This window comes from Mugil cephalus, chromosome 13 (genome assembly GCF_022458985.1).
Source record: "Mugil cephalus isolate CIBA_MC_2020 chromosome 13, CIBA_Mcephalus_1.1, whole genome shotgun sequence".
Lineage (NCBI taxonomy): Eukaryota > Metazoa > Chordata > Actinopteri > Mugiliformes > Mugilidae > Mugil > Mugil cephalus.
The window spans coordinates 19,671,514-19,688,976 of record NC_061782.1 but is presented as its reverse complement, the minus strand read 5'-3'; the positions used below and the strand labels follow the sequence as shown (position 1 = coordinate 19,688,976).

Here is a 17,463-nt window from a genome sequence, read left to right as displayed (position 1 = left end):
CATCAGACCAAACAGTTTCATGCAGTGCTAGTGTCAAAGGACATAGGTGAATAAAGTCAGAGAGACTTGAAATGGAATTAGACTTCATCTCATGCTCCTAAACTATGTCTCACTTGTCCTCCAAGTCCCTGTGCTGCTGCTCCAGGCTCTTGTGGGAGGTCTTCAAGCCGCCGTGCTTCCCGATCAGCGCTTCATACTCAACGGCCTGCCTCTCGTGGAGCGCCGCCAGCTTCTCGTGGTCGCGGAGGAGCATCTCGTAGGTGGCCCTCAGCTCCTCTTTCTCTTTCAGGGCTCCCTCACGCTCTCCCTCCACACTGCTCTGCTGGGTCTGCAGCTGGGCATTCTGGGCCATGAGGGACGCACCCTGCGAACTCAGGGTGGAGTTCTCCACCTACGGAGGAGGGATACATCAGGAAAACAGGCAGGAGCACTGACCTCCTTTAACCAAACCTCTAAAGTATAGGTCTTCAACAGGGAGTCAACAGGGGTACTGCAAAATCTTTGGGTGACTAGACATTTTTCTATATATATTTTTTTAATTTTCCCCCCAAAATTTAATTTGTTTAAATGCACATTAACATGAATTCAACGTATTTTAGTTGTTCAGAAGCGCCACACTAGACCTGTCAATCTAAGCCTCCTGTATACAGTAAGACCTGCCCCTACTGCTGCTGAGTCAATCACAAGGCCGCATATTACTTCTGTATATTCTGCCCAGCTGACAGTGTGGCTCATTCCCATCAGCCAACTACTGAAGCCAAAATGTTTTGGTGATTCACTGTACCTACTACATTTAGCTATATGTAAAAGTAAAGGTATGTATGTTCATGGCAGCTGCACAGCCACCCTTCTGTTGCACGTCTGAAATTTGAACCTGTGCATTATTTGAATAGCTTAATAATGAATGCAAAATAATAATAATAATAATGTACATTTATAAATAGCACTAGGCCGAGTTTAAAATAGAACACATGTAGTAATCTCTCTGTCAGTTTAGGGGTCCTCGGTCTGAAAAACGTTAAAGATATATCTAAGGAAAGTAAGCAGAAGTTATGGCTCTTTAGGTCTATAGGGGGCACTGTGCTTCTCTACAGTCTGCTCTAACACTTTATTCCACCTCCATGTACTGAACACCAGCAGGAAAGCTGTTCCTTTTCATGTTTCCTTATGGTCGCAACGGTTTGTTTGACTCAGATCCCTCAACAGTCAATGGCTTGTGTGTTTAGTGATACTGTGAGACACACACACACACACACCCACCCACCCACACACAATCTACAGGTGCTTACACACCTTCAGCGCACACACCTTCAGCGCACACACCTGCCCACATTTGCCCTGACACAGCCCACTTTACACATAAGGCGGCAAACACAAACAGCTAGAAGCCGCTGTAAGGTCAGTGTAAATCCCGTCGCCAATAAGAAGGGTTTGAATTGCTGCCAAACAGGGAGGACAAGTCTAAATCCATAGCAGGGGGCTAAGCAGCCTAGCAAGGCAACTGTACAAACAAGTCCTTAACATGTAGCAATGTATTCTAAATATAGAGTATTTCAATGAGAACCCCCTCTTTAAAGGGGGTAATAAGGAACTTTGAAGTGAAAATATTAAAGTTAGTGTGGGAAATCTTGAACCTTTAGTATCTGTGTTCAATAGTTGTCAGTCTGCTACCTGCATCCTACACTGTACTGATAATCTGATTAGTGTCTTGTCTGGATCTGTAATGTACACATCTATAAGGAAGCAGTCATGTGTTGCTTGCCGAGCAGTGTGCAGGATGTTCAGAGGTTTACCTGCAGCTTGGCGTTCTGCGTCTGCAGCGTCGTATTGTTCTCCTGTAAGGAGGCGGTCTGTCTCTGCAGGGCCACTATCTGAGCCTGCAGGTTGGAGCTTTGAGTTTCCAGTTGTTTGAGCTGACTCCTCAGGGCCACCTTCTCAGCCTGCAGCGTGGCATTCTGGGAAAACGCGCACACGGAATAGATGTTTGCACTGAATATTCACGCAGCCAAGTCACACATGTCCCCTCAAACTCTCGACATTACGTCAACTTACATTTCTCTCCACCTCAATGAGTCTGTCTTTGACTTTCAGCAGCTCCCTGGTGGCTTCATGGCTCTCTTTCTCCCATTTCCTGACAGTCTGAGGGTCCTCCCCTCCTCTAGGTGGAGAGCTCTGCACCATCCTCTCCTCTTCCTCTCTCTGACGCAGCGCCTCATAGTTTTTCTTCACCTGGGAAGAGCATGACGGAGTATGACGAAGCAATAAAATACCTTTACTGCTCCATCTACACGTCAACTCCAACACTTTATGTATAAATTCAAGATGACTTTAAAATATAGTCTGATGAGACTCTAACCAATAGGTTATGTCTCAGTTTTTTTGGATCCGTTTGCGTCAGTAAGTTCAAAACAGAACCACCCCCTAAAGCAAAGCAGACTCCAGATTCCACTCCACCTCTTTCAGGCTGTTGCAGCCTCATGAATAGATAAACCGACGATAGAAGTGGAGGAGGCGGACGAATAAATTATGTATCAGCCTTGAGAAGCCCTCTGTTTTTTCAGTGTTTCTAGTGTTTTGAATTGCAGAATAAAGATTTCAGGACACACTGTTCTAAAGTGAATGAACTGGCGCGCTGGTGTTTTGGCTTCCTTGAAGGTCAGCGTCTTTGTGTGTTTTTACATTATTTACACCTGTCCATGCAACATAACCAACATTACTGTACATTTGTATTGATGCACTTGTGTATTTGTTATGAACGTGAAGATTTCTGCTGGTTACTGACCGTCTTCAGCTCCTGACGAAGTTGCTGGTTGAGGTTTGAGGACTCCTGAAGTCTGGCTTCAAGTGCGGCAATCTTCTCCTCTTTAATCTCCAAAGATGATTTCAGAGTCGACTCCAGTTTGGTTTCAAGGAGCTTAAACCTAACAATGCAGACTCAGTTAGCTATGTGTGTTTGTGTGTATATTTTTGTGTCTAGTAACGAGTTTGATTAAAATCAAAGGAACAGTGTAGCAGGTAAGAAGGTACCTGCTCAGAAATCTCCCACACACTCCACACAAGAATCTAATATAAAACAGGCCAGAGACCTGAATTATGTGGGGTCCCCACTGAGTTAATCACTTTTAATGATTCTGATCCCAAGATGACTGACTTATTAGTTCATGTTCGAGTTTTCCTGTTGAAACACTTTTAAGAGCCAAAGCAGAGCAGCAGATCTTGCTGGTGTATGTTTTTGTGTGTACCTGTCGTCTGAGCTCTCATCGTGCAGGAGCCTCTCTTTGTTCAGTCCAATCTTCTCCAACTCATGAGTCAGTTTCTCTAGATCATTGTTCATCTGCTGAGTCCGCAGCTTCTCACTCACAAGCTCCTAAAACACACAGCAACATCTATTTGAATTCCACGGAACATCAATTATAATTCATTTAACTTTTAGCATCACAGCAAAGAAGAAGAATTGTATGTACTAAAGTTCTTTCCGATGTATTTTGGGATTTTGAACATCATGAACTATTGGGAGTATTATCTGCAGATGTCTTACCTCTCTGAGTGTAATCAGCGTCTTCTTATCCATGGAGGATTGTTTAACCAGCTCCTTGTTCTCTCTCTCCAGGTCTTTGACTCTCGTGCAGGAGTCCCTGAAGAAGATCATCTCCTTGCCCATGGTCCGATTCTCCTTCTCCAAGGCGGTGATCCTCTGGTTGCTGTCATCCAGCTTGGAGTCGCGGATCTCTGCCTGCTGCCTCAGCCGCTTGTTCTCCTTCTCCAGTAGCTTCTTGTCCTTCTCCAGTTGTGAGGTTTCCTGCTCCAGAGTCTTGTTCTGGATTAATAATGATTTTTTTTAGTCAAAATGTATATAAACGTATGACTTACAGTGACAGTCAGAACCAACCAGCCCATTCCAAATAAAGCACCAGAAACTGTCACTAAAACACTGACAGTTGTCCTATTAGTTGCATTCTAGCTGCTTCCTACCTCCTGCTCCAGCTGCTCCAGGCGTTTGCTGGAGATCTTGAGCTCCTCCAGGTTACGTTGGAGGTTTTGGTTCTCAGTCTCCACCTCCTGTAGCTCTACCTCCAGCTGCTGGATCTTCTTGCTGCTGTTCTCTAAAGCCTTCTGCAGCCGCTGGTTCTCTGTATCTAGGCCCTGGTAGCTCACCTGGGAGAACAATATCCAGATTAGGAAATTAAAATTGTCCATGGCCTAGTTGTCTCGGTCCCTGGTGCCATTTTACACCAGATCACCTGTTAAAACCCTTCACCTGGAAAATATTTTGTGGCGATAAGACTTGTAGAACACAATCATTTACAAAGACAGGTAATCCCTGTTCAAGCACCCCTGGAGCTGATAAAATACAACATAAATCTGCTTTTATCTCTCCAATAAAAAGTCTTGCTGGTGTGTAGTAGTACCGGCTGTATGTCTTGTGTTACCTCTAATCTCTCTGTCTTCTTAGACGAGGCTTTGAGCAGCTCCAGGCTTCTCTTCAGCTGGCTCCTCTCACTCTCCAGCTCCCGGTTTTCAGCCTCCAGCTGGGCGGCCTTCGCCCCCGCCAACCGGAGACTCTCGGCCGAGCGCCGAAGCTCCAGGTTTTCGTGCTCCAGCTGGGAGTTCTCCTTTTCGAGAGCCTCCAGCTGGAAGGCCATGTTCTTCAGAGCATCCAGTTTTTTCTTCAGACGGCGGCCTTCTTCCTCCAGGTCACAGTTCTCCTTCTCCAAAGAAGACACCTACACACACACAATAAGTGACAATGAACATCTGAAGTCTCATTTTAGTTAATGATTTGGAGAACTTGGAGAATATTACTCATTTCATCTGGTAGCAGGTTAATGGAATTAAACAATGAGGGGGGCTCAACATACAGAGACAGTGACATGTCAATAAATGTGAGTCGGACCTTTTCACACGTGATACCAAGACTGGCAATTCTCTTCTGCAGGCTCTCGTTGTCTCTTTCCAGCTTCCGCATCTGGATCTCCAGCTCCTCTGCTCTCTCACCTCTCTCCTTCGTAATTTCAAGTTCTTTACCTTCATTAATAAAAAATAAAAAAGAGACAGACTTTTAAAAACAACCAGAACCTGAGTTCAGACAAGGAAGAGCACATATGGAGTGAGTGCAGTGATCACAAAAAGGACTAAATGACACTCACGTAGCTGCTTCCTCTCAAACTCCATCTTGTTCAGTTTGGCCGTTGTCTCACAGATGGACTCATGGAGAATGCGATTTTCTTTCTCCACATCCTTGACCCGGGCCTCGGCGCCCACCTGGCAGCGCTGACGAAGGGAAGACACCGTCTGGCCCAGGTGCTTGTTCTCCTGTTCCAGACCCTTCATCTGGAGAGCAGACATCGGAGTTTAAATGGCAACCAAGGGTTAATTCTAAGTGATCACATGTGTTCATTTAGCTCCATTAAGTGATGAATGAGCCGCAGAAGATTTCCATTTAGTCTTATTTAGCCTAAGTATACATTTCTGCGGAAGACCCATAAAAATTCAAAAGACATCAAGGAAGAGAACTAATGACATGAAAAAACAGAGGAACCTTTATAAGGACTGCACAGAGCTTTAGTTCATTTGAACATAACATCCTTTAGAACAGCTCTGCATTAGTTTCATCTCATTATGTTTACAACCAAGCGCTCAAGAGTTGCCCGCAGTAATCTGCAAGTGGAGTGTGTCGTGTTTTCTGTCTGTGTAGCTCGTCAAGGCCGGATTTTACAAATCAGATGGTTAAACTAATCAAAGGTGTCAGATTTGGGTCTAACAGCTACACAGTCCCTCCAGACAAACAGAAAGCCACTGGATCTGGGCCACAGAGTGCCAGGAATCTGTGCAGTCAATAAAACATTAGAGGTCGCTCCACTGATTAGTTTTCTTGTTGAGTACATAAAATGCTTTCAAGAAATGTCAGTCTAGCCTTCAGTAAATTACACAGCTTAGTTATGTTATTTTTTTGTGTGCTTCCTCAAGTCTTAATTTTAAAAAAGTCAGTTACTGTAGCACATTAGGTAGCATTGTCCCATCTCAAACACACTTGCTACATTTACACTGATGCTAGTATTTAATTAATAATGAGAATAATAACCCAATCAATGCATCAGAAAAAATCTGACAAATACACTATATTGCCAAAAGTATTTGCTTACCTGCCTTTACACACATATGAATGTAAATGACATTCTTAATCCATAGGGTTTAATATGACGTTGGTCCATCCTTGGTGAGTGTGTCTATGGGAATTTTTTACCATTATTCCAGAAGTACATTTGTGAGGTCAGACACTAGTGTTAGACGAGAAGTCCTGACTCACAGTCTTTATCTAATTCATCCCAAAGGTGTTTTATGGGGTTGAGGTGCAGACCAGTCAAGTTCTTCTTCATCCTTGTCTTTATGGACCTTGCTTTGTGCACTTGTGCACAGTCATGTTGGAACGGGAAACTGTTCCCACAAAGTTGGAGAATGGAATTTTCCAAAATCTCTTGGTATGCTGAAGCATTCAGAGTTCCTTTCACTGGAACTAAGGGGCCAGGCCCAGCTCTTTAAAAACAAGCCAACACAATTCCCCCCTTCACCGCGGCTGCTCGCCCATTGGAAACCCATTCCATGAAGCTCTCTACACACTGTTCTTGAGCTAATCTGAAGGCCACGTGAAGTTGGGAGGTCTGCAGAGAGTAGTTTTATGTGGCCTGACACTTTGTGGCCGAGTTGCTGTCACTCCTAATCGCTTCCACTTTGTTATGAAACCACTGACAGTTGATTGTGGATTATTTAGTAACAAGGACTTCTCACAACTGGACTTGTTGCTCAGGTTACATACTGTACCACACTGGAATTCACTGAGCTCCTGACACCCATTCTTTCACGCATGTTTGTAGAAGCAGTCTGCATGCCTAAGAGCTGGATTTTATACACCTATGGCCATGGTAGTGAACACCTAAATTCATTTATTTGGATGGGTGAGTGTATACTTTTGGCAATATAGTGTATTAGTGACCAATAACAATGTAGATAAAAATGTGATCTGATCATTTCTCTCTGGCTGGAATAAATAGATTTCTGCACGTCTGCACAGTGGGTGATGCAACAAAAGCACGGAAGCAGCAAAAAAACGGGTTGTTCAAACAAGCATTTAGATGAACAAAGGTGGAAATGATTTCATCAGTGTCACCGGTCCATCTCACTCCATTGTGGTCTATGGTTACATATCTAACTGATCTGATGCTCCACAGAGCGCACGACCACTTTGCACATGTCAAAAAAGTTCTATTTTGATTGAAGTTTTGAGGTATGTAAACACATATCATAGTGGGTCATTTTATTTAGCGTCCATGACAACAGTTAAGATGGACCAGAATAGTTTTGCAGGTACACTGTGCTATACATTTTCCATTTTGACAGATTGTAAAAATAAGAAGAATAATTAACAGTTATATGAAATCGTGACTGGTTTGCTATTCAAATTAAGTTGTTGTTGAGAGCATGTGTGTGTTTACCTGTCTCTCTGAGTTTTCTCTGAGTGTTTCCAGGGTCTTCTCCAGTAAAGCCTTCTCCTTCATCAGATCAGTACTGAGCGACTCCGAGCAGCAGAGCGACTCCCTGTCTGCCGTGAGTTCAGCCTGCAGCTGCTCCAGCTGTAAACGAAGATTGAAGTGAAATTTTTAAAAAGTCTGATTGTGTTCATGAGTTTATCGTTTAAAAAAACGCCAGGAGCTCTGATGGCTGTCAGTGTGTCTAGCTAGGGGTGCTTTTCTCCTTCAGCGACGGATCACGGCGCAATTTTCAGTCACAAATAAGCGGCATCAGAAATGAATCCATAATACAAACGTACATCACTTCGTTCTGTCACAACTTACAGGACACAATCTGAGCTCACACACACTTTAAATGAGGCTTTTCCTGCATTCACGTCTTAATGTGCTTTGCCTCTAGACCTCAAGTTGCCCAGAAATAATATTTTTACTCTGGATTTACTCTTTGTGGGAGATGAACACTGTTTCATTCTTTTTACTCGGAGGGCACAGAGAGAGGCTTATGTTTCTGAAAATAACAGAGACTTCTCTTAGCAAGGGGCGCTCGAGTGTCAAAGACAGGAAAAGAAAAGGCAATGCGGGCGGCTGGGATTTACAGCTTTGCTTTCATCCTCCTATCCACCCTCTCTTTACTTTCTCCCTCTTTCTGTCTCTTTATTTCTTATTGTCCCTGTGTGAAAAGGTCTAGAGCCAAGTGTCAGGGTAATATATTATGGAGGAGTGCTGGTGCAATATGCTAATCGAGGTGGAAACACTGTGGAGGGGCAGAAAAATAATCTTGAAACAGATGCAGCACTACGAAGCGACACTAGGATACTATTAAAATACTTTATTTCAGTCAAATATTATTTTAAATACTGTAATAATATATTACCAATGGTAATATACCAATTTCTTGCATTTCCTGGATATAGTATATAGATATGGGATAAGAAAATCCAAGAGTGCATCGCTTACTTTCTCAGTGAGCTTCTGGTTCTCTTGATTGACTTTGCTCAGTTTCGCCAGGGTGTCCTGACTGGCTGCTCCTCTCAGCTCCTCCACCGTCTTCAGCAGAGTCTGGTTGTCCTTCTCCAGCTTCAGCAGGCGGCTTGAGGTCAGCTCATTCACCTCCTCGCCCAGAGACTTCTGAGGGGCTGAGACAACGACAGCAGAAACAGGTTGGTGGCACAACGACACTTTGGCAAATACAAAATATTAAAATGCTGCTTAGCTCCTTGGTGCTGAACGTTAAGCCAACGGAGGACATTAAGAGACACCAATCGCTGTAAAAATGACGATAACAACTGAGATTAGAATAAATCGCTCAGACGTTAATTAATATAAAGCCCTATGGTGTAACGTCACTGGTCCTAAAGCCTTTAAAGTGCCATTTTAACAAACAAACCCCCACACAAAGTCTTTATCCAGATCCCTGGCTGCTTAAACCTCTTAACACCTCTTATAATCCAAACCCTCAGCTTATCTTCCAGGAGCCACTGAATATTAATTACAGGTCTTAACCAAGTGGAAAGAAAACCCAGTGGAGGCTGGCATATGCAGAAGGGTCACAGAGATGGAGGAGGATCAAGAGTCAATGACCAGAGAGTAATCTGTCGGCCTTCTGTAGCTTGCAACCAGGTCAACTCTGGTGACCGACAGGTGCACGAGAATTTAACTAACCACCATATCATAGGCTGGTCCTCGTACCTTCAGCCAGCTCTGGTGTCTTGGACAGCTGCTCCAGCTCCCAGCCCAGGTGCAGGGACTCGTCCATGCTCTGTTTCTGTGCCATCTCAAGCACAAGGTTCTCCTCCAGCAGCTCCTCCATTCGCTTACGGTCCATGTCACGCTCCTGGAGGCAACAGAAATTTTGGAGGATATGTTTGCTTTAATGCTTCAGCTCCATCTGCAGCAACACAAAAAAACGCTGATCAACAAATCCACCATCTCACCATCTCCAGGTCGTGAATCTTAGATTTCAGCTGCAGATTCTCTTTCTCCAGGTGGTGCAGTTTGTCAGACCGGGTCCTGGTAGCATCCAGCTGCTCCTCCAGCATAGTCTTCGTCTCCAGCAGAATCTGATTGTCCTCCTTCAGCTCCTGCAGAATCACAACACATCGAGGGTCCAAGTTAAACAACAAAACATAGTATGGTACGGTAGTATTCTATTACTGGTACACACACTTCTACTGTTAGAATCACAGTAGTCATACCCCATATGTTTACTGTCTCAGCTTTCATTCAACTATGTGTTTTCCAAGCATCAAAAGAACTTGCTTCAGCTTTTTATCGTATGTTGTTCTGTAAGTTTTTATAGAAAATGTCTGTATTTACAGTTAATGTAAATACTTGCGCTCCACATTGAGATTTAGAAAGTAGAAGGAAGAGTTGGACCTCTGGTACTGGTCCAGTAAAAGCTGTCATCACTAAAAACCTGGCTTGGAGATGGCGTTTGATTTTGCGTCTGCGTACCTCGACTCTGGCCTTGTAAAACTCAATGTCGTGAAGTCTCTCCTTATATCGGCTCAGCTCGCTCTCCAGCTTGTCGACGCGTATCGCCTTCTCCCTGAGCGCGTCTAGCTCGTCGCGATAGGCCCGAGCCGACCGAGCGTCAGACAGCAGCTGGTAGCTCTGCGGGTGGTCACAGACAAATAAGAAGCATTAGTTTTCGGATTAGCAAAAGCAAATTATTTTAAACGAGGTGAACAGATATAAAATCATCAATCAAAGAACAGAGTTAAGTGGCACTACCAGCCAAAGTCTTGTGTGTTATGTGAAGGACAGCGCAAACACTGCACACAATCAAATATCACAAACACTCTCTAACACATGCTGCCTCCACGCCCTAAACTCATCCACCTTGTTTACAGCCGTTTATCTGTCCCCTCCGAATCAAAAGCCATGTGAGGCTGCTACTGGATTAAAAATAGCTCTAATAGCCTCTAATGAGCTAAGTCACAGGCTAGCTGATTACATCCCTACAGCACTGCAGAAACAAAGTACTTAGAAAGTGGAGGGAGGGGCAGGTGGCGATGAAGTCATGAGCGTTTTGTGCACGAGGGCTGATGTGACCTGTGACGTTACCTCTTGCTGAAGTCTCTTTAGCTCTACTTCCATGTTCTCAAGCTCCTGCCTGGTGTCCAAAAGCTGCTCACTCTTCTCCTCTCTATAAAAAAAGAAAATGAGGGTTAGGAGGAGAAAAGGCTAGAGGATTGGCAGCATGTTTTAAAGCAACAAAAAACGCTAGTATGGTTAAGATGAAGCTCTACACAAATTTGAGTTTTTTTAAAGTGTGCATGCAAGTGTGAACATCAGACAATTAACAAGGACGCTCCTTTAGGGCTGTTTCCGTTTCAAAGCTTTTAGCGAAATCATTTAATGGAGGGAACCTGTTTGCTGTGCTTTACCACAAATGTTTTCCTCAACTTTCAGTGACTGATCTTCGGCAGTCTTTTAAAGTTTAATTTTAATATCTATGGGTTTTGTTGTGTAAGCTTCAAGTATACTTTGTTGTTGGGACAGAAGCAAATCTCCAGCTCCAACCTATTAATCCAGTTTTTAAAGTAAAAACTGTTTGCCGTGTCTGTCGCGTATGGGCTATGATGATCGGGAAACAATGCCTTTTCTGTGTCTTGTTCTAAAAAGCAACCACAGTCTGCTGAACTTGGGAGGGCACTCAAGAGAAAACAATCACAAACGCATAAAAAAAGACTGTGAATATGCAAATTTTCCCCCCGAGGCTCAAACCCCTCATCTTCTTTTACTCCAACAAAACAACTACAACAGAGGGACAAAAGCGTTTCTGTCCGTCTGTGAAAGTGTAGGAAACACCAGAATTGTATTTATTATTCTTTCACCTTTAGCAGTCGGGTCATCCTGTCTACTCTCCTACACTATAATGCATCATTTCCAGAAGTGACAGTGAAATAGGGCAGCTTGACATTTGCTGCATGCGCGAGTGTCTCTGTGTGTGCACATACTCCAGGGCTCCTTCCACAGAGGGGGAATGTGTCACGCTGCTTTGAAGGAAAACAACTGCATTCCTGAGATGCTGCTCCGAGTGTGCATGTGTTTGCATGAACATCTGATGGCCCATTTGATTATAGCTCTCTGGATGCATGGGGACACGTCTCAATAAGGAAAGGCATCCTTCTGTTCCTGCCGCCTTTTCTTGCTTTCTCTCAGGATGTTCCTTCACCCCACCCCACCTATCGCTGCCTCTCTGTGTCCCCCTGCCACCCCCTTCTCCCAAATCATAAACACCTGTCAACCCCAGCATGTCAGATTAGGTTTGGGCTCGTGTTGTGGATGCAGCTGGCTCTGCTACTTATGTTAATGGTTCAGCACGCATCGCATATGCACAAGCAGGCACAGACACTCGTGAGCACTGCTATATTTAGGAATCCAAGAAAACAAAAACAACCTTTACTCCTTATTTGTCCCACAAACAAAAAGTACTTTTAATAATAGTTTTTAATAATTCTGACTCAGGTTTTTGTGTATCAAGTTGTGCGGCTCATGTTACAACACAAGAAGAGAAAATCAACCTTACGGATGTTAATTAGATTTAACATTGATTCTAATACATATTTCTTCAAAAGTGTAATATTCAATAATCTACAGATGTTCAATAAGTATTCAACCGCTGAAATTAAGTTTTAGGTATGTCACATCCCAAGAACTTAACTAACAAATCATTTTTTTACTTCAAGATTCAAGGCAGGTCTATATGTACGCTTTCTCATCGAACTGAATGACAAGTTGTGTCCAAACTTTTTTGAGTTGTTGCTTTGCAAGAGAATAACTTTAATACATCTTCTTTAAAGCCTTTAAGCTATAAGAAGAACAAATGTGGTAAATGTGACCCTGACGTGTTTCACAGGAATAAACTCAGTGTGTCTGAGCTTCAAAAGGGGGGAGGAAAAGCAGCCACACTGCAGTGGCTTTAACACAAACATTAACACACACACACACCACTGTGGGAACACTGAACCCTCCCCCCAGGCTCTGACCTCCTCTCCTTCAAACACACACACACATCCACATCTGTATGCAGAGGCAGAATCTGTGTGTGTGCACAAACCCACAGACACACTCGTCCTCTGCCTCAGAGAAGAAACAGCAGTCATGTGACCCCATCAGCATGAACTTAAAAAGTCTTTTTTGTGCCTCGTCTGGCCTTTCACATGACAACACATTTGTATGAGTCGCCACAGCAACAAGTAAACAACACCAAAGCAACCAAACAACCAGTAGCTGTTCAATATCGTTAATTGGGTCTAGTAGAGAAATTGTCATAAAGTAGGTCAAGGAAGTGTAAGGGAGACGTCTGCAGTGATTAATGTCTCTAACACAAGGCCCTTAATGAATGTGTTTGGGGTCACTCAAGATGAGATGCTTTTCACTCTTTTCATGTGACCATACAGGGGGATGACCTGCACTCCTTTCTGAGCTACAGCCGATTGTTAAGGAACCATAATTTAAGCTTTCAGTTGGCCCTCACACAGACAACTGTTTTGACAAAGGAGACAAAACATTTTATGTCCTGCTAAATACTGGGACTGAATTAAGAAGCATTCTGCGAGGCAAAAAAACAACCAATTGCCTTTTTCTCCATCATGAGAATGTGCTACTGAAATAAATATTTTCCCCAATTCTGACGAGCTTTTCAAGGTTTACAAATGGTTCCACTGAAGTCAGCAATAAACTGCATTAACAACCCTGTTTCCCACTTGTTACACTGTTTATTTATGAAGAAATCTTCCAGTTTGGACATCACATCAAGTGTGCAAACTATTCACATGAAGTAGAAAGTCCATGTTGTCCAAATTGTTGCAATTTACACTCTCAAGGATACAAAACATACTGTCCTTAGACTAAAACGATTCCTGTCCAAGCATTCGGCATCAACTCAGAGACGCCAGCCAGTCTGTTAAACCAGACTCAGCGTTAGTGAAACACCGAAATACTTCCCCTCGAAGTGAAAAGCGCAAATGTCAGAAGGTCCTCCTTCTCTGCTAGCTGATCTCTTTTGGCCATTAGGCCTTTGTCTGGCTAGAGAGTACAGTACTTTAAAAGGAAGCTCTATTATTCATAGGGAGAATTTAAAAGGCCTTTAAGGTTTGTGAGAGTGGTTGTGTAGACTGTGACCAACAGCCTGTGAGTCTCATGTGACTGATAAAGAAGTAGATGGGAAATGACGCAGCACTATGTGATGCTTCCTCGTCATCGTTAATCCTTCAGTTTGAGGTATGAGTCTCTATTCAGACATCAAAATACAGAAGAACACGGTGCTGTGAAAAAGCCGCCTAAAGCTAATAACTGGTTGGGCCACTTTCAGCAGCAACAGCTGCAATAAAACGTTTGCGATAACTGGCAATGAGTCTGTTACAGCGCCGTGGAGGAATTTTGGCCCACTCATCTCTGCAGAATTGTTCTAACTCAGCCACACTGGAGAGTTTTCCAGCATGAACCACCTTTTTCTACAGCATCTCAGTCAAATTCATGTCTGGACTTGGACTAGGCCACTCCAAAACCTTCATTTTGTTTTTTTTTAAAGCCATTCAGAGGTAGACCTGCTGGTGTGTTGGATCACTGTCCTGCAGCAGAACCCAAGTACACTTCAGCTTGAGGTCACAAACGCGATGATTTTGTGGTATAGAGAATAAATGAAACGCTGTGTCATCGGTCCACAGAATATTTTCCTGAAAGTCTCGAGGATTATCGAGATGTTTACTGGCAAGGAGATGAGCATTTATGTTTCTTTTGGTCAGCAGCGGTTTTCATCGTGGAACTCGTCCACGCAGGCCATCTTTGCCCACTCTCTTTCTTACGGTTGAGTCATGACCTTAACTGAGGCGAGAGAGGACTGCAGCTCTTTAGATGTTGCGCGTTTAGGGTAATTTTGGTCGGCCACTCCTGGGAAAGTTTACCACTGTTCCATGTTCTCTCTATTTGTGGATAATGGCTCTTCCCGTGGTTCGCTGTAGTCCCAACGCTTTAGAAATGGCTTTATAACCCCTTCCAGACTGAAAGATCTCAATTACTTTGTTTGTCCTCTATTCCTAAATTTCTTTGATGTCTTTTGCTTTTTGTGATCCTTCACCATACTTCACTTTGTCTGACTGGTTCTATTTAAAGGTCCCATATTATACATTTTTTTTTCTTTTTTTTTCCAATTTCAAATAAGTGTCAGAAGTCCAACCTCATTGTTTTCAAAGTGTATTACCCCAGATTCATCCTTGGTCCTGAATTTCAGCCAGTCAAAAAGTCGCTCTAGTGAACTCTACTGAGAACAAGCTGCTTCTGTGTCTGTTCGTTTAAATGCAAATGAGCTGTAACTGTCCACGCCTAGTCCATTACCCTCTCGGGGAGAGGATGTGGCTTTCGCTGGCGTTTCCATGCGCCAATGTTTATGGTGGATTTATGACCGTGTCTGGTAGAGGCGCTGTCGTTGAACTTTAGCAGTTTGAACCAGAATCTGACCCAGAAGGAGAAGGTCCGAAGTTCAGACCCTGCGGCTGCAGCAAAACGTTTCTGAATGGTTAGTTAAAAATACTGTATGTCTGAATAGGTTACTTAGTTTGTTAGTATGTGTTGTTACAGTTACAATAATATAGCTAATACTAGCTTCCGCTAATTGTAAGGGTATTGTAACAGTTGGTTGATGCGGCCAACAACAGAGCAAGGGCCGTGCTTTACTTAACTTTTGCCATGCGAGGACAAAATCTGGCCCCAACTCTGTAATTTTAGAGGGCGGGCTCACCTATCCGGGGGTGCGGTTCAAAGGCAGCATTTATTTCCCCGCATGACATCAAGAAGGGAAAAATCTCAGATACACTTCTTTGAGAAACACATTTGCTAAAAAGTGGAGCAAGCAAGTGAGGGAAGTGACAGAATTGTTTCACATCTCATACAGAGGCTATGGGGAGACATTTTACTCTTAGAAAACCTTTATAAAGTGAATTTTGCATAATATAGGACCTTTAAATGATTTCTTGATTCCACAGCTCTGGCTGTAATAAGGTCTTAGTTTAACTAGTGAAACTGACCTCTGCTTTCCCCCAAAAAATTGATTAACCACAGATAATTCATGATTTACCAAATGGGGAAGCAGTTACTTTCTCACAGTGGGTCATGTACATTTGAATAACACAACAAATGCAAAACATAATAAATCAAGAAGGGGTCAAAGGTCAGTGGTTAAATTTAATGTTTAAGAAGTGGGAAAATCAAGCTTCGTTCAAATTTTGATTTATTTTTTCTGGATATGTTCAGGGTAGTGTGTTCCTATGTCTGTGTGAGAGCATTGACCGAGGCATACATAAATAACCTTGATGACAGTGCAACACTTTATCTCCCCGGATCAGATCAGATGTTTAACAGTAAGAGAAACCTTTAAATATAAGAAAATACGAACTACAGAAGCAACAAGATTAGAATTGGCAGCTGCAGTCTTTTTTCAGCCAGTGGCCTTTTTGTGAACTTCTCAAACTTGTTAAGTTCCGTTTTCTTCTCCATTTCTGTCCCCATTGCCCAGTTTAGATAATTACGTGTCTAGCTGATAAGGCTGCGGCACTCACAGTTCCTGCCGAAGGCGTCTGATCTTGGCCTTGGCATCGGCCAACTCCACAGAGAGATGCTGACGGCTTTCGGTCCTCCTCATACTGGGGGAGTCACCAGGAGACTGGGTAGGACAGGGGGCCAGTGGAGACAGCTGCACACAGTCTCTCTCCTGGGTTAACTCCACTATAGTCTATAGGATGAGAGAAGGAAGGATGTCAGAAAGAGGGCAGTCGAGGTGCTGTTTAAATGAAAGGCGACAGTTAGAAGTCAAATTCTTCCTTTACATCATGCTCAGATTCAGAACAAGACAAAAGCAAAGAGGAGAGTCGATCCACCGATGAAACTGAAGCACCCCTAACCCCTCAAACTGAATGCAGTAGGAAGTAAAAGTACACACAGCCCCACACACAAACCCTATTTTGATCCTTAGATCTACTACCCGTGACAGGAAATGGGATTTTAATTGAGAGCGGCTGGACGACGCAGTGATAATCTGGAGGCTATTACAACTCCTGACACACACACAAACACACACAAAATAAAGCTTTATCAGTCAATGGGATCTGCACCCCATGGTTTGGAAACTCATCTAATGACGCATATAGGCCAAGTAAAATACACGCACACACAAACCCCCTCCATCCATGAGACAGTTAACAGTTTCAGCCCTTCCTTCCTGAGGCTTCTCTATTGTGGTAACAGCAAAAAAAGGAAAAGTTTCCACATTACCCCGCTAGAAATGGGCCACAGTGAAAAACGCACCACACTTTTCAAGCTGCACTTTGCTCCGTATTGGGCTGTTTCGCCAATAAGGTTCAATAAATCCATTTCAACTCCCACGGCACATATAGAAATATATACGTAGGAGTCACTACCTCCAGCTGTGTGTCCCTTTCATCCACCAGGCGTTTGAGGTGGAAAGCCAGGTTTCTGGAGAGGCCGTCCAGCTCCTCAGCAGGCATTTCTCCCCCTTCCAACCACTGCAGGTCCACCACGTTCTCCTGGTTGTGAGTCACCTAAAATCATCAAATCATCAATTCATGAGACATTCAAAACTCTCACTGTCGTACAGTAAAGATAACTCGTCACCAGCACCACCAGTAGCAAGCTCTGAGAAGTCGAACATCAATTTATTCAGTTTTGTTCACTGTGGAGGAGAAGTACCTCTTGGATATGGGAGGCTATGGCAGCTTTTGAGTCAAAATCCAGAGTCTGGATACGCTCAATGTACTCTTCCTTCTTCTCACACTGTAAAAAGAAGAAGGAGGCAGGGGTTACATTTACGAATCTTTAGGAGAGATAAATGGAGATTTGTGGGATGTTGAAGGTGGGCTGTGGGTTAAAAGGAGGTTAGTAGACCAACGCTGGATACACTAGGTAGACGCTGATC

The 17,463-nt window shown here is 43.5% G+C and overlaps 1 protein-coding gene across 15 annotated transcripts in view; it reads right to left on the bottom strand.

Annotated features, from left to right (window-relative positions):
* Positions 1-17,463, bottom strand: part of LOC125018707 (girdin-like) — a 58,806-nt gene that overhangs the window by 11,414 nt on the left and 29,929 nt on the right. For all 15 annotated transcript variants that reach the window (XM_047602793.1, XM_047602809.1, XM_047602796.1 and 12 more), the window contains exons 6-24: positions 17,238-17,321; positions 16,949-17,089; positions 16,091-16,263; positions 10,593-10,674; positions 9,981-10,139; positions 9,461-9,607; positions 9,216-9,360; positions 8,484-8,662; positions 7,491-7,628; positions 5,148-5,331; positions 4,895-5,025; positions 4,431-4,724; positions 3,973-4,155; positions 3,539-3,817; positions 3,243-3,367; positions 2,783-2,921; positions 2,053-2,229; positions 1,794-1,955; positions 114-391 (exon numbers count right to left, since the gene is read on the bottom strand). In XM_047602793.1, the coding sequence (XP_047458749.1) occupies positions 114-391; positions 1,794-1,955; positions 2,053-2,229; positions 2,783-2,921; positions 3,243-3,367; positions 3,539-3,817; positions 3,973-4,155; positions 4,431-4,724; positions 4,895-5,025; positions 5,148-5,331; positions 7,491-7,628; positions 8,484-8,662; positions 9,216-9,360; positions 9,461-9,607; positions 9,981-10,139; positions 10,593-10,674; positions 16,091-16,263; positions 16,949-17,089; positions 17,238-17,321 (3,200 nt within the window). The remainder of the gene's footprint in view (positions 1-113; positions 392-1,793; positions 1,956-2,052; positions 2,230-2,782; positions 2,922-3,242; positions 3,368-3,538; positions 3,818-3,972; positions 4,156-4,430; positions 4,725-4,894; positions 5,026-5,147; positions 5,332-7,490; positions 7,629-8,483; positions 8,663-9,215; positions 9,361-9,460; positions 9,608-9,980; positions 10,140-10,592; positions 10,675-16,090; positions 16,264-16,948; positions 17,090-17,237; positions 17,322-17,463) is intronic.